Raw genomic sequence first — 16,733 nt, 5'->3', positions numbered from 1 at the left:
ATCCCATTCCAGGGGCACCCAAAGAGGGTGCCCCTATTCCATCATTATACCCTATGGGCCATTGAAATCAATGGCAAATAGGGTATAATTGAAGCTGCCTGGAGGGGAGGGGGTTTGAGGGAGAGCCCCCAAATTTGCAGGGGACCTGCAGGGGACTCTCCCCTCCAACTCCCCCAAGTCCCAAAAAGATTGGGCCAGGGGGTCCCTGTCTTTGGGCTCCCCAAAAGGCCCATTGCCAACAATGATGGGGAAAGCCCAATTAGCCACTTCCTCCACTACAATTGCTGTGGGGAAAGTGGCTCTGGCCAGAGGGGGGTTTGAGGGAGAGGCCCCAAAACTGCAGGGCAGCTTCAGGGGACTCCCCAGCATGCAACCCCCCTGGCCCCAAAAGACAGCACCCATCTGTGGGCACCCCAAAAGGAACACTGCTCCCAATGGTGAGAAAAAACCAATTAGAGCCACTTCCTCACTGCAATTGTCATGGGAAGTGTGGCTCTGGGGAGCAGGAGGTTTTGAGGAGAGCCCCCCAAACTGCTGTGCAGCTTCAGGGCACTGTCCCACACAAAACCCACAAGGCCAAAAAAAAAAAAAATTGGACCAGGGGGTCCAATTCCTGGAGCACCCAAAGCCAAACCTAACTTCACACCAGAGAATCTCTATAGGCCCCAAATGCACTACATCCCTCTATCTAATCTATGAACCCTGGGCCTGCAGGCCTGGCACCAATATAAACCCAGTTGCCAATGTCACTGCCACACAAAACACAATCTGCTCAAGGTCTGCTCTGCAGACCTGGCTGCAGCAAACCCAGATGCCAGCTCTCCAGCCCTGCCCCAAACAACACGGGGAGAGCTGGCCAACCACAAAAAGCCTGCTGGTTCTGGGTCTCTCACCCAGGTGCCAGCTTCCCTGCCACAGAACACACAACCTACTCTATAAAAACAAGAAAGTGACCCAGCTCACACACACCCTCACCAACCCCCACACCAACCAGAGGCAATTTAAAAAAACAAAACAAAACCAGCAGAATCACAAAAGGCTAAGTGTTAAAAAAGTGGCCTTTTCACCAACAAGAAAAGGGGGACAAAAGTGGCCTTTTAAACAATGGAAATTAGGCCAAACAGCACCCGCCCCAAGAACCCAAAGAAAAGAGTAACAGCAGCAGCACAACACAGCACAGCAGCAACAAATCAAACACTGAATACTTTTAAAACAGTAAAAAATTAACTTTTAACAATACAGGAACTTTGCCACCCCCTCCCCCCAATAAAAACCCTTCACCCTAACCCCAAGAAATCCAAGCCACCCAAATCAGGAGAAGTAAAAGGACACTGCACTTTTAAAAGTCCTCTCACTAAATTAAGATATGGGCAAATTGGCAAACCCCCCCCACCCCAGGCCTCCTCCCCAAGCAGAAACCCCCAAATAAGCTACCCCACCACCACCCAAATCTGGATAAGTAAAGGGACTCTAAGTCTTTAAAAAAAGTCCTTTTACCAACAATAAATAAAAACAAGAACCCAAAGAGTGTCTTACCTTGTCTTCTCTAGTCCAGGGAAGTCTGAGTGAGAGAGCTGCAGCAGGCACCAGGCAGCAGCTTAAGCGAAGGGCCAGCCAGCCACTGCCAGCCCTTTGCACAATCTCTCACACACAGCATGGAGGAGTCAGCCAGGAAGGGAAGACTCCTTAGAAAGCCCTTCAAAGCATGCATTTGCAATGCATTTTGCAAATGCATGCTTTGGACTGGCTGCTGGGGCTCCTCTTCCCCCTCCCCCCCTCCCTGATCCCAGGGAGGTTAAGGCAGAGGCGGGAAGAAGCCACTAAAGGCGCCAAAGCAGCTCCTTTGAAGCTCCAGAAGCTAATTGCCGCCTTTTGAATTGACAGCTGTGTGCTTACGAATAGCTATTCGTAACTACACAGCGAGCCTATTCGGCTGCCGTATAATGGGCGCTTATGGAAGTCGGCTGCAGTCTATTCCGTGTGCGGCCGAATCAGCACTGATTCGGCTGTAACTACGGCTCGGCCGAGCCGAATGCACATCCCTATCCCTAACTATCCCTTAGCCATTGCTCTAGAGAGCACATTGCTCTAGAGATCGCACAGCAGATGTAGCCATTTTCCTTCCCGTTGTCTCCTTGCCTGTGTATGAGATCCCACCATTGGCTCTACATAGCTATACCAAAGCATCTCCAACAATATGAATTGCTTATTTTTTAGAAAATAAATCATGCCCTCTATATGCCCTGTAATAATTTCCTACCATATGTAAATATTACCCTTACCTTCATATACTATATTTTGGATTGTAACCAGTGTTCCCTCTAAGAGGAGTCAGTGTAAACTAGCTCACAGTTTTTCAGCTTCCGCTCATACATTTTTGTCTTAGCTCAGGAAGGATGATCCCAGAGCAAGCTAATTTATTCAGCAGCTCACAACTTTAATGCCAGTAGCTCACAAAGTAGAATTTTTGCTCACAAGACTCTACAGCTTAGAGGGAGCATTGATCATAACAGTAACAGTGTTGCAGTTATAGTCAAAACAGGTTGTGTATGGTGCCTTCACATGTAATAAAGACTCAAAGCACAGATATTTTACCATTGTTTAAGTGATGCTGCAGCACTGATTTAATCCCCCCCCCCCCTGAGCTCAGGTATAGGTGTACAACAAGCAGGTACCATGTTACTAACTAAGGTGTTTTAAAAGAATATTCAATTTATTAAGGTCAGTGACAATAAAAAGATGAAATGTATACTTTCGTTTGTTGTGAGACAGAAGAAAAACAGAAATCTTCCAACAGAATGCCATAAAGTTTTGAACTCGCTTTTAAAGAGACTGTGTGTCATAAACAATATTCTCTCTAAGCTGCAGAGTCTTGTGAACAAAAATTCTACATTGTGAGCTACTGGTATTAAAGTTGTGAGCTACTGGCATTAAAGTTGTGAGCTACTGCATAAATTAGTGTGCTCCAGGGTCACCCTTCCTGAGCTAAGACAAAAATATGTGAGCTGGAGGCTAAAAATCTGTGAGCCAGCTCATGCTAACTCAGCTTAGAGGGAGCACTGGTCATAAAATGTAAGATTTCCTGTGTGCTTCAGCAAAAAGACACTGAATGTTAATTGTACAATGCCTCCAAGAGAGAAATAAATCTTCCTTGCATTGTTACTTCAGTCCTTAATGGAATGAGTTACAGGTTTAAGTGGGCAGTGCTTTAAAACTTTTCTCCTTGCAGACAAATACAATATGACTTCTCATCACCATATAAATATGGTTATCAGAAAACTACCAAAAGTAAAGGTCTAAGTCTATAAAATAGGTGTTGGACACAAGGTCAGTAATTGGGTGTTTTTAACATGCTCTTAGGCTCCCCTGCAGATGTGGATTCAACCCCTTTATTTTTCTAATGTTTTTAGAGACTATCACATTTTATGCAAATCTGTAATGAAAACTGGAGCATATCTCCTTAAATATTAGAAATTAACATAGTCTAAAAGTCTGCTGACCTTTTGAAAAAGGCTCATCTAGTTAAATCCAGGCAAGTGGCTGTCGCTTGTATATGAGAGAAGTGACAGCTTATAGCACATGCTGGGAAAGTGAAACTAATGCTGGAGGCTAGATCATCTAGATGACAGTAGGTGGCTGGGTGCCAGGGATATTGCATCAGCCAGCACAGTCAGCATGACACAGCAAGTTGCTGATTGGCTGCTCAATGTATAAATGTACAGAGACACTTTGGTGTATGTGGGTTAATGAAGTTGGAGAGCAGCGGAGCATATTGTCGGAGTGGAGAGTGATTGGTGTGTAAATAAATGTATATAGTGGTTTTACAACGACTGTGTGCAACCTTCATTCTTGCGTCACTAAGGATCACCCTCTTGGGCTCTAAGCGCATCGACAGAGTTATGGGCCCAGCACCCTTCCGCTGCGCCTAGAAATCTTGAGAGAGGTGGTGAAGAAAGGATGCTGAGTTGCTCCAGAGGCTGCCTAGGAGGTGAGACCAGTAGTGGCTGAAAGAAGGAGGCTGAGCAGGATGGCTACAGCAGGAGCTACCGTGCTGGTGGAAAAACTCACCACTACCAACTACAACATCTGGTCGTTAAGGTTAGAGCATTTCCTGAAGAGAGAGGGGCTTTGGGACTGTGTGTCAGCTCCTCCCGCTGATCCCACGCCGGCAGAGGACCAAAAGGCTCTAGCCACTATCATACTAAGCGTCTCAGACGACCAGCTGGTGCATGTCCATGGGAACCAGACAGCAAAGGAGGCTTGGGAAGCTCTCAAGGCTGTGTATGTGCAGAAATCAGCAGGCTCGCTGATATCCCTGACTCGGAGGCTCTACAGGAAACGTATGCTGGCCGGGGAGTCGATGAGGGACCACCTCGACGGTATGTCTATTTGTTTCCAAGAGCTAGAAGCGAGAGGGAAAGCGGTGGCTGAGGAAGATAAAGTCTACCTAATATTGAGCTCTCTGGACGAGAGATATGATATGCTGGTGATAGCGTTTGAGGGGCAAGATGCCGACAAGCTGACTTTGCTTTACATGACCGGCAAACTCCTGGCAGAGGAACAAAGGCAGCTGGAAAGCAAGAAGGAGCAGACTGACCACAAAGAAGACAAGCAGAAGTCTGTGGGAGCTGTTTCCAGCTGGCAAGCCAAGGAGGAGGAAAGAGCCTTGCAAGTGCGGAGGAAGTGCTGTTATTTGTGTAACCAGTTCGGGCATTTGCGAAGGAGTTGTCCTCAGCAGCAGCAGAGGAAGAGCCGACAGCAGTCTACAAGGACACCACAGGCAACTCTGGTGAGAACTGGCCCGGGGATGCAGAGTGTGCCGTGGATTGTTGACTCTGGGGCTACACAGATCTTTTGCTGCAAGCAAGACCAACTGCAGGACAGCAGACCAGCTAATCAAAAAACAGTAAGCTTAGCTGATGGCCGGGAGGCAGAAGTGCTTGGCCAAGGCACGGTCCATTTTCCTGGACTTAATCATACTTTTTGTAATGTGCTGTGTGTGCCAGCTCTAGAGACTAATTTGTTAAGTGTCTCAGTCCTGGCAACAGCTGGGTTCACAGTAATGTTTGATGATAAGGGCTGTGAAATCTTAAAGAAGGGTAAAAGGCTGGCTAAGGGTGTACTAAAAGCAAATGTTTATGAGCTTGTGCAGACCGTGGGGAAGGCACAGACAGTGTGGAATAAGCAGCCACACAGCAGGTGCATTCACCGCTTGCACAGAAGGCTCGGCCACGCCAGCTATAATACTATAAATAAAACCCTGGAGATATTGCAGGGGGAAAAGGTTGATAAGTGCAGTGTGTTTCTAGACTGTAATGTCTGTAAGGAAGCCAAGTCAAAGACATTTCCAGCATCTAAAAGGAGTGAGCGTGTGTCAGAGAGACCGCTCCAATTAATACATGCAGACCTGGTGGGGCCGTACGCACCCAGTGTTTCTAAAAATAGATTTGGTTTGGTTTTGGTCGATGACCACAGCAGGTTTGCGTGGGTGTATGCTATAAAACATAAAAGCGATGTGTTTGCTACATTCAAGTACTGGGCTAAAAGAGTACAGAAGCAATTAAATGCTAAGATAGCCACGCTCCAGACAGATCAGGGAGGTGAATTTTTAAGTAAAGACTTTGCCAGCTATCTGAGGCAAGAGGGCATAACCCACAGGGTTGCCAACGTCTCCTCTCTGTGGGAAAATGGGGTGGTTGAACGCAGAGCTGCTGTTCTCCAGAATATGTGCCACACTTTACTAGAAGACAGTGGTTTGAAGCTGGCATATTGGGGAGAAGCCTTGAAAACGTCCTGTTATATTTCTAATCGGTTGTGGACTGAGGCTCTAAATGATATACCCTACAGGGTCCTATATGGGAGAAAGCCAACCCTGGACTACCTTAGAATCTTTGGGTCTAAGGCATGGGTAAACATTCCTCTAGACAAAAGGAGGAAAGGTGGTGCTAAAGCCAGGAAACTAGTCTTTGTGGGCTATCAGAACGGCATGAAGTCCTACAGATTTGTGGACGGGCAGGATGTAATAAAACTGAGCAGATCTGCCTCGTTTTGCGAAGATGATAATTGGTCTGAGATACATGCCAATGAAATGCCCAAAGGAGCTGAACTGCAGCTGTCTCTGAAAAGTGAGGAGGGGCAAAAGCCAGAAAGTAAGCAGGTTCCCTCACTGAAACAGAAGGAAGAAGCTGCTAGCAGTTCAGACAGTTCAGACAGTGTAAAAGTGCAGAGCTCTGAGGCTGTAAAGGGTGACCCAGCTGAAATCAGGGTCTCGGCAAGAACAAATAAAGGAATACTGCCGAAGAGGTACGGATATGATAATGAAATCCATTATCTGGGCAATGGGGGTTATCTGCCTAATGGAGAGCCCAGGTGTTATCAGAGTGCACTGGATTTAAACTTTGGTACCTCTCCCAATGTGGGGGAAGGAGGTTACATATATGAGGATGAACCTAAGAATTATCCCAGTGTACTAAAATTACTATATGGCAAGTCTCCTAAAGAAGAGGGAGAAACATAGGCAACAGCCTGGAAAGAGAGGCTTTAAACAGTAACTAAATAAAAAGGGTTCAATGTGTAAATGAACAGATGCTAGAATGCAGAAAGGAATGATGTAACATCAAAACAGAAGTGGCTGCTCCAAAATGTGTATTAAGCTGTAACTGTAAAATGTAACTGTTAAGCTGAAATGTAATGAAATTCCAAACTGTAACTGTTAAACCAAAATGTAAAAAACTGAAAGCTGTAAAATGTGTGTACTGGAAAAAGAATGTGCCTTTATACTAAACGAGGTACGGTAACCGTTCTAGCAGACCAAGCCAGCAGAGATAAGGGGAGAGCTCGGTCTGGGAAGTGAGCCAACTGATAAGAATGTGCTTGCAGGGTAATTAGCAAGCAGAGCGAAATGCGTGTGTGTTAGCACAGAGAATCAAAGAATGAAATGCTGAACTGTGACAATTGTAAATAAGGAAAGAAATGTAACTGGATGTATTAATGTTAATATGAACAATATGACTATGGAATATTGTGATGTATTGCAGCATGGGCCTATAATCTGAGGAGGGGTGTCACATATATATGAGAGAAGTGACAGCTTATAGCACATGCTGGGAAAGTGAAACTAATGCTGGAGGCTAGATCATCTAGATGACAGTAGGTGGCTGGGTGCCAGGGATATTGCATCAGCCAGCACAGTCAGCATGACACAGCAAGTTGCTGATTGGCTGCTCAATGTATAAATGTACAGAGACACTTTGGTGTATGTGGGTTAATGAAGTTGGAGAGCAGCAGAGCATATTGTCGGAGTGGAGAGTGATTGGTGTGTAAATAAATGTATATAGTGGTTTTACAACGACTGTGTGCAACCTTCATTCTTGCGTCACTAAGGAACACCCTCTTGGGCTCTAAGCGCATCGACAGTGGCACAGGTCAAGAAGTTTAAACAGCTAAAGTAGTTATAAAGCTTGTAATTTTTAAATAGAAATCTGCCTTTAAAAGAACTCTGTTATTGTAGAAAAAGTGAAATAAAGAACATCATAGTCCATTAGTGAAGGCAAATTTATAAAAGATCTGTCACTGGAATGTTGACATTTGTGGACACTCTATGCCTTGAGGCCATTTAAAATAAAATAAGTTAGAACTAAACCTGGGGCTAAAGTTAGTGTATAGGTCTGTATTTTATTCAAGGTACAGTTGCAGTTTGAATAAGTGACTGGCACCAGACATGAAAATGAACCTTGCTCACCCCTTGCTCTGATTCAAGGCTTTGTTCTGACACAAACAGGGCTCCCTTAGAAATAGCAGTAGTTTACACTGAACATGCACCTGCAAATAAGGAAATGGCTCTGCCTTCTCACACTTCCCCTCATTACCTAAAATTATACACTCCAGATCATACATCCAGGTTTCTGAGCATCACACCTTTCCAAAACATAATTTTGGGGCAAAGATACTAAGTAGGTTATCCCCAGGAATATCTTTGGTTTCTACTGGAATAGGTTCTGTTCCCTTTTCATGAATGATTTGAGAGTTCTTTGCCAGAATGTTCGACCCCCTTCCAGCCTGTGTCCCATCCCAATGATTGCAAGCAGTGGGGTCGTTGGAACATCCGTCTCCAATATTTGTGTTGTGCAATGCCAGGTCAATTAATAATAAGACCTCTGTTCTGCAGGATTTCCTGCTAGAGCAGAATATGGACCTGGCTTGCATGACTGAGACCTGGGTGCAAGACGGGAGACAGTCACTCTCTCCCAAGTAGCTCCCCCTGGGTTCTCGGTCCTTCACCAATCATGGACTAATGGACACGGGGGAAGAGTAGCGATGTTCATCTGGGAGGCTTACTCCTTCTGGACACTCCTGGCCCCAAAGATCACCGGTGTTGAGTGTGCCCGCATGGTGGTTGAGGCGCGAGAGAGTTTGGCGAATTGGCTGGTGTACCGACCGCCCTCTGCACCAGCCAGTGCCCTGCTGGCCCTTATGGAAGCCATAGCAGGCTGGGCATTGGAGCACCCTAGACTTTTGGTCCTGGGTGACTTCAACGTCCATGCCAATTACATGGGCTCCACATTGGCATCGGACCTGGTGTCATCCATGGCAACGCGGGGACTCTCTCAATATGTAACAACTCCCACCCATCAGGCTGGGCACACTCTGGATTTGATCTTTGTGGCGGGAATGACAGTAGACCGTATTATTGCTGATGCAGTGCCACAGTTGGACCACTATGTCCTGAAGGCCTGTTTGAATATCCCACTCCAACCCTGTGTGGGTGGCAAGTGTATTATAGCTCACCCGTGGAGCCAAATGGACCCCATGCGGTTCCAGGTGGCTCTCCGGGACCCTTGGCCCCCTGGTGATTCTCTAGATGAACTAGTGGAGACCTGGCATAACAGGCTCACCACAGCCATTGATTAGATCGCTCCCAGGCATCCTCTGTGCCCCCATTCAAAGCTGACACCCTGGTATATGCCAGGGCTATGAAAGATGAAACAGAGGCTCAGACGGCTAGAGAGGCAGTGGCAGCAAGCTCGCAACGAAGCAACAAGAACAGCTTATAGGTTGTATATGAGAACCTATGAGGTGGCTGTCAAGGCCACTAAGAAAATATATCTTACAGCCATGATTGTATCTGCAAATTCGCATCCAGCACAATTGTTTAGGAGAATTCGATCTTTAACTACCCTTCCGTTGGGTATACCAAAATGTGAGAGAATTGGATATTGGCTATGAGGCATTTGTGAACTTCTTTGTAGATAAAGTCTTGTCACTCCACCGTGACCTCCTGGCCACTATAGAAACAGTAAATGACCTTGAGGCTCCAAGCATGTCTCCTAGTCAGGTTTTGGATTATTTCACTCCACTCAGCTTGGAGGAAGTTGACAGGGAACTCTCCACTGCACGCCCAACTACCTGTAGGTTGGACTCATGCCCCTCTTGGCTAATAAAAGCTAGCCGGGAGGAGCTACTGGTTCCCCTGCAGGAAATTGTCAATAGGTCCCTTCTTCAAGGAACCTTCCCTCAGCCTCTTAAGGAGGCTGTGGTATGCCCCCTTCTAAAAAAGCTATCTTTGGACCCGGCTGAATTGGCAAATTACCAGCCGGTGTCTAACTTCATTTTTAGGCAAGATTATTGAAAGGGCAGTGGCTGTGCAGCTTCAGAGTTTTCTGGATGACGCTTCCGTGCTTAACCCACATCAATCTGGCTTTTGTCCAGGTCATGGGATGGAGACAGTTCTGGTTGCCCTCACAGATGACCTCCAGAGGCACCTGGATAGAGGCGGCTCGGCAGTGCAGATGTTATTGGACCTGTCGGTGGCATTCAACATGATTGATCATCAGCTGCTGACCCGCTGCCTTGCCGACGCTGGGATTCAGGGGTTGGCCTTGCAGTGGTTCTCCTCCTTCCTCCAGGGTCGGGGACAGAGAGTGGCGGTTGGGGACAAACTATCGCAATGACACCCACTCACATGTGGAGTGCCCCAGGGAGCGATTCTTTCCCCGATGTTGTTCAACATCTTCATGCGCCCCCTCACCCGGGTTGCTCAGAGGCATGGGCTGGGATGTCACCAGTATGCGGATGACACCCAGCTCTATCTATTGATGGGTGGCAAGTCCAACTCCACCCCAGATGATCTGTCCATGGTGTTACAAGCTGTGGCGAGGTGGCTCAAGCTGAGTAGGCTGAAATTAAATCTGACGAAGACGGAGGTCCTGTATCTAAGCCGTCACAGTCCGGGACCAGAGGTCTATTTACCGACCCTTGACAGAGCGCAGCTTATGCCGGTGCCCAAAGTTAAAAGCCTAGAGGTGCTCTTGGATCCCTCCCTAACAATGGAAGCCCAAGTAGCTGCCACTGCCAGGTCAGCTTTCTACCATCTACGGATGGTGAGGCAGTTGGTCCCCTTTCTCAAACGCGACAACTTGGCAACTGTGATCCATGCTATGGTCACCTTGAGACTGGATTACTATAATGCCCTCTACATGGGGCTGCCCTTGTCCCAAATCCAGCATCTTCAGCTAGTGCAGAACACCACCACCAGGATGTTAGTGGAGTTCCTTTATGGGAACATATTCAGCCTGTGCTGAAAGCGCTGCATTGGCTATCAATAATGTACTGAATTCGCTTCAAGGTTCTGGTTTTAACATTTAAAGCCCTATATGGCCAAGGTCCTGCATACTATAGGGACCGCCTTTCCCTGCATATGCTCCAGTGAGCACTTCAGTCCAGGTCTCAAAACCTGTTGACAGTCCCCAGCGTCAGGGAAGTTAGGCTTCAGTCAACTAGAGCCAAGGCCTTTTCCGCGGCTGCACCTAGCTGGTGGAATGAGTTGCTGGAGAACGTTAGGGCCCTGCGAGAGCTTCCACAGTTCCGCAGGGCATGTAAAACGGCACTCTTCCACCTTGCTTTCCCATAAGGGCAACTTACAGCAACGATTAGGCCCATAAACTGGAATTTAACATCATTCTGGACTTCCTACCATGCTATGGCGATTTGGGGTCCCTTGGAACATCTAAGATTGACTATCCAGTTATACTACTACCATTAAAATTTAACTACATCATGAATTATTGTGGGGAGGGTGGGATATAAGTAAAATAAATAAATAAATATAAATTAAATAAATAAATATAAAATAAATAAATAAATAAATAAATAAAATGCAAGGTCTTTCAACTGGTACTTATATATAGTTCTGGTATTGATTACTGATTCTTTGATTTATTTTTAGGTATCATTATTAGCCATATTCAGTTCTTGATAGGTAAATGGCAGGCTTAACATGACCTAAGGAATGTAGAAACAGAACTTTGGATCAAATATTCTGCCTTGGCACACTATGTCAGAATCTGCTCATGAATGATTTGAGATACCCAGCACGTTTTTTGAACTGGTGGTGTTCACACTCCAATTACTTGCTCAGTCTTCATCTGTAACTTTGAATCCAGTAAAGAACTAAACTACAAATAGGAAACTAGAAATGAACTTCAGTCTCAAATACTAAACACTATTATTTTCTTCTCAATTTGTAGCTCAGAATAAATATTTTTAGTCCATATTTTTTTCAAATACAAAACCACAAGAAGTATGCCAAAGTATATGCTCATGCATTAACGTGTTTTCATTAAAAGATGTTTAAAAGCATTGGTTGAATAAAAACGCTATTCAAATATTTCAGTCAAGTGACAGTCACATGCTACATTGCACATTTTCTTCATTATGTGACAATATCCCTACAAATCAGTTACCTTTGCTATTGTTGATCACCCACTGAAGGGGTCCTGGGTTCAGTTTCACATCCTCATTTTGCAAACAAGGTGTAGAAATGATGTTCTGTCCCTAGTGTTATGCAAATTGGTGTATGCGTGTCAGGCAGTAACATGCAGAGGCACCCTCCATCCTGTGTGGACTGAACCCATTTACTCTGGGGCCCATAAATGGGACCACATTGCCTGTATATAAAGAGGTGCAGAGTCAAATCAACATTCAGAGAAATATGGGGAGATGGGAAGAATCTTAAGAGAACACAAGAGAAGCCATGTTGGATCAGGCCAATGGCTCATCCAATCCAACACTCTGTGTTACACAGTGGCAAAAAATAAAATAAAATTAAACCAGGTGCCATCAGGAGGTCCATCAGTGGGGCCAGGACACTAGAAGCCCTCCCACTATTGCCCCCTCAAGCACCAAGAATATAGAGCATCACTACCCCAGACAGAGAATTCCATCAATACCCTGTGGCTAATAGCCACTGATGGACCTCTGCTCCATATGTTTATCCAATCCCCTCTTGAAGCTGGCTATGCTTGTAGCTGCCACCCCCTCCTGTGGCAGTGAATTCCATGTGTTAATCACCTTTTGGGTGAAGAAGTGCTTCCTTTTATCCATTCTAATCCAGCTACTCAGCAATTTCATTGAGCATCCACAAGTTCTTGTATTGAGAGAAAGGGAGAAAAGTACTTCTTTCTCTACCTTCTCTATCCCATGCATAATCTTGTAAACCTCTATCATGTCACCCTCAGTCGACATTTCTCCATGCTAAAGAGCCCCAAGCATTTTAACCTTTAACAAAAAAAGGTTTGATTTACTAACAGAAAAATGCGGAAAAATAAAAGCAATATGGTAAAGTAGTGATGAAAGAAAAATATTGCAATATTGTAAAACAACAATAAAAATTTTTCCTTAAAGTGGCTGCCTATCTAACAGAAAGTACTATAATATTGCATTGCACAACAAATACTGTAAGAGAAAATACTGTAAGAGAAAGTGAAACATACAAGCCTGTCCAATGAGAAAAGATAAAGGGGGTTTGGTATCCATGGGGACAAAGAAGTAACGTTTAGAACTGAAACTGACCAGGAGAAGGCAGAAGGTTTGGTGCCAGGCAAGTGAACAAGAGATTCAGAATCCATAAGAGTGACTAACCATGAGGATGGGGTAACAGGGTGTTTCCAAACCAGTTACAAATATTGGGTCTAAGAGGCAACTTTTTATATCCTTTTGCCTGGGATGCAAAAGAGAAGAGGTGTCTTAGCATTGGACTGTAAGAATAATAAAAATATAATCTTTTGAGGGTATGCAGATATTTGAAACCTTTGTCTCTTTTGTGGAGAGGAGTCTTCCTTTTGCATTTACGGTGTCAAAAAGGCTCCCACAGGGAGATTGGAAGTCAGATACATTTGTATCATTTCCTATGATTTGGGTAGAGCTGGAATCTTCCTGCCCAGTTGTTTAGATAGAAAAGATATTTCTGGCTTGTCCATTGTTCATTGTTTTGGAAATCTGAGTAAATGCTTATGATCAAATTGGCTGGGAGGAAGCTCTGGGGATTGGGGTCCATGGGGAAATGGTCCATGGAGAAATGGTTGAATCCCTGTTAGGGTGGTCATACACATATGATAATAGAGGATTGGGTGTGCATTCCTTTCCTCCTTGATATGACTCACTACTTTTCAATATCAATTTAAATTCAGATTCCTTGTATCTTTCCTGAATCACACTCAGGTGTACACACGTATAGAAGGAGATCAAATCACACAAAAAGTGGGTCCCTTTGGCTGAGGGTCTTGTGGACATCACTGGTATCTTCAGTTAAAAAGATCTCAGGCAGATGCCCCAAGAAATATCTCTTCCCAAGCATAGCAGGTGCGTCGGAGTAGGTGAGGTAGGCAGCTGCCTGGGGCACCACCTTGCCTACGAGGTGCCACTGGGTGCCGCCCTCCCCCCACCTCACTGCTTTGCAGGGGAAGCCGGGCTCAGAGGAGAATGTACCCTGCCTGGTGAAAGTGAAAGCAGCTGAGCAGGGCATTGGCACGGCTTCTCCAAGGGAAGCCAAGCTCTGAGGAGAATGCACCCTGCCCAGCTGCTCTCACCTTGCCCAGCTGCTCTCATCATCACCTGAAGATGAAAAGGCAAAAGCAACTGGGCAGGGCATCAGCACATTCTCCTCCCAGCAAGGGAAGCCGGGTTCAGAGAAGAATGCCTGCACAGTGTGCTCTTGGAGGTGCTCCAAGACTGCTCTAAGAAGGGTTTTTATTGTGCCTCTGAGGGCACAGGTGTGGCTTGCCCGCAGCCCCTGCTCAGTCTTCTTGGGTGTGCCCTTCTTGGAGTCTTGGGGCACCTCTGAGAGTGCACAGCACAGGTGCAGCTCACCTGGAGCCTGCCCAGTCCTCCCCTGCTGTGCCTGCCCTCCCTACATGTGGGGGTATGGCAGTGAAGCAAGTCTGGTAAGGGGTGCGGGGCAGATGCCAGCCTGGGACACCCAAAGCCCTAGCACCAGGCCTGTTCCTAAGGTCTTTGTGAGTCAATGAAAGCAGGATGATAGCATCAAGCTGGATAGGCCAATGGTATGGCTCAAAATAAGGCAAATCATGTGTTCACTTGAACTTATATGAGAGAAGTGGTTACCTGTTTGGTTCATTAATGGTATAGAAGCACAGGATATTCTTTGCATCTATAGGTCTAACCAAGAAAAGTGATCTATATGTTGGATCAGGCCACTTGTCTTTTTGTCCCTGTGCTATGCCATAAATCTACAATTTAGAACAGATTGCAGTGCAGCATATATAGTATCTCTTGAAGGGTAAACTCTGCCTAAGCATTGAAAAATCAAAATACGATGAATAATATTGGTTTAACTTGTTTTTGTTAGTTTGTCGGTTTATGACACAGTAAGTCTTGTGTACAGTATGTTACCAGAATGAAAGTCAGTACACATGCTCAGGTCCAAGTCCTATGTTTCAAGTCTGAATACCACTCTCGCCCCAGTTCTATTTCCTGAATGGGAAGGAATATAGATGTAAAGCACAACACTGTAATATATGCCCAAAGAACAAAACAATGTATAATATATGCCTTGGAGATAGGGGCATCAGAATGCAAATTGGTGTGCATATTCTGGATGAAATTATAATGTCATGTTTCAAGCGCTAGTTCTGCATATGTATTCAAGAAAACCAGATGTGAGACAGACTGTATATACCTTTTTACTAAGTTTGTTTTCTTTAGGGAAGCTCCACAAAGCTTTATATATAGATTCTCTTTCTTTAAAACTACTCATGTTAGACATTGTATGTTTGGTTTGGTCCTTTAAAAATGCAACAAAATTACAATGTCTTTTATGTTATCCTGACAGTTGTCCATTCTGGCTTAGCAATGTACAGGGTGATCAGCCAAGTCATCTGTGCAAAAAAAAAAGTGCAAGTCAGCAACTGACAGTATCAAACAAAAGTAGAGTATTCACCAATACTGATGGTAACATTTAAGCATTCTTTAGTACAACCTACAGTTTAACAACAGGAGAATCTGTTTGTAGCAGCATACATTGTCTAAGGTGGGATACTCACAGGCAATTTATACTTTCCCATAAATGATTTGCATGCAAAAGTTTTTGACCAGTTCCCCCCTCCTTGTGGTCAGGTAAATATTTAATACATTCTGTGTCATCAATATCCCTCAGATTGCAATTTAGTATTCACTGGATCAGATCAGACTTCACAATTTTTAATCACATATTTACAAATCCATTTCATCATATAAAAATTCATATGGCCTTGGCAATATCAAAATACAAGGCTCACACAAACTCAGGCAGATTGCTGATGTTGCAGACAGAGACACAGTTGCCCAAAGAGATACATGGAAGTTCACACACAATTGTCCTACAAGGTTGTGTGAGAGCACAGCACATTTCCTAGTGGGAAGCAATATGCCCATCTCATTCATTTTCTCTTGTGCTCTTATTGTAGGGCAACCCTCTGTACTTCCAATCTGCACGGAATGTTACAGTGAACATTCTCAATGAGAAGAGTAAAGTTCTTACACGTCTTGTAACAGGTAAGGTAAAGGAAGTGTTCAAGGAAGGGATAAAGAAGACAAAAATGGCACTGTGGTGGGGTATTCAGCAGTCATTAGCCCATGGGATAACAATCACTACTTACCTAGCACAATATAAGTCGTGACCCAGCTTGGCCCTGTAGAAGTAAAAAGATAAGAACATTAGAGCTGAAGAAGTGGGTGGCTGTGTATTTCTAATAAGGAAGCAGAAAATTATTTTCCTTTGAAAGAAGAGCCTGGGACAAAAGGTCACTGCTACAAGTATAAGGTCAGAAAGAGAACAGTCACTCTGATGTTTCATTTGTAACAATGCAAGCCTGTCTCTGGACACTTTAAACTTGTCTATGACAAGTGATATTCTACTGATTAATATTTACAACAAAGAAATTCTTTGCCTTTTAAAGATTTCTAAAAAAAAATCCTAAAAAAGAAAATCCGTTGTGCTGATGCATACCGTTTATGTTCACAAAACGCTATGCTTCATGTTTGACAGGGAAATGGATGCTTCTGAAAATCCCAGCAGACATGTTGCCTTTGAGCACAAGCCTTATTTTGCAACAGAAGGAGCTGCACAAAAGAAAGCATTCTGACAAAGCAGAGAAGCAGTGCCAGGTGACAGCACTGGCAATCCATAAACATGTTTTGTGTGAAACTGGATTGCCTGGCTTTCTTATATAACACCTGGCTTCCAGTCTGAGCTAAATAATTAAATAAACTTATTTGGTAACCAATTATTTTTAGTTGCATGAGTAAAAATCACCATAAGGAAGAAAATAAATTCAACCCAGAACTGAGTCTCGGGGTCAGGGGGAGCTTTGCTCTCCTTTGACACCTGCCACAGTCACATGATTGCAGAACCATCTACAATAACCATTCTGTGCAAGCTGCCACATAGATGCAGTTCT

At 44.7% G+C, this 16,733-nt stretch overlaps 1 protein-coding gene across 2 annotated transcripts in view; it reads left to right on the top strand.

Moving 5' to 3' along the window:
• Positions 1-16,733, top strand: part of SGCD (sarcoglycan delta) — a 366,508-nt gene that overhangs the window by 189,585 nt on the left and 160,190 nt on the right. For both annotated transcript variants that reach the window (XM_060240255.1, XM_060240254.1), the window contains one exon: positions 15,741-15,828. In XM_060240255.1, the coding sequence (XP_060096238.1) occupies positions 15,741-15,828 (88 nt within the window). The remainder of the gene's footprint in view (positions 1-15,740; positions 15,829-16,733) is intronic.

This window comes from Heteronotia binoei, chromosome 5 (assembly GCF_032191835.1).
Source record: "Heteronotia binoei isolate CCM8104 ecotype False Entrance Well chromosome 5, APGP_CSIRO_Hbin_v1, whole genome shotgun sequence".
Lineage (NCBI taxonomy): Eukaryota > Metazoa > Chordata > Lepidosauria > Squamata > Gekkonidae > Heteronotia > Heteronotia binoei.
Note: the sequence above shows the minus strand (reverse complement) of the source record. Positions and strands in the feature narration are given on the sequence as shown.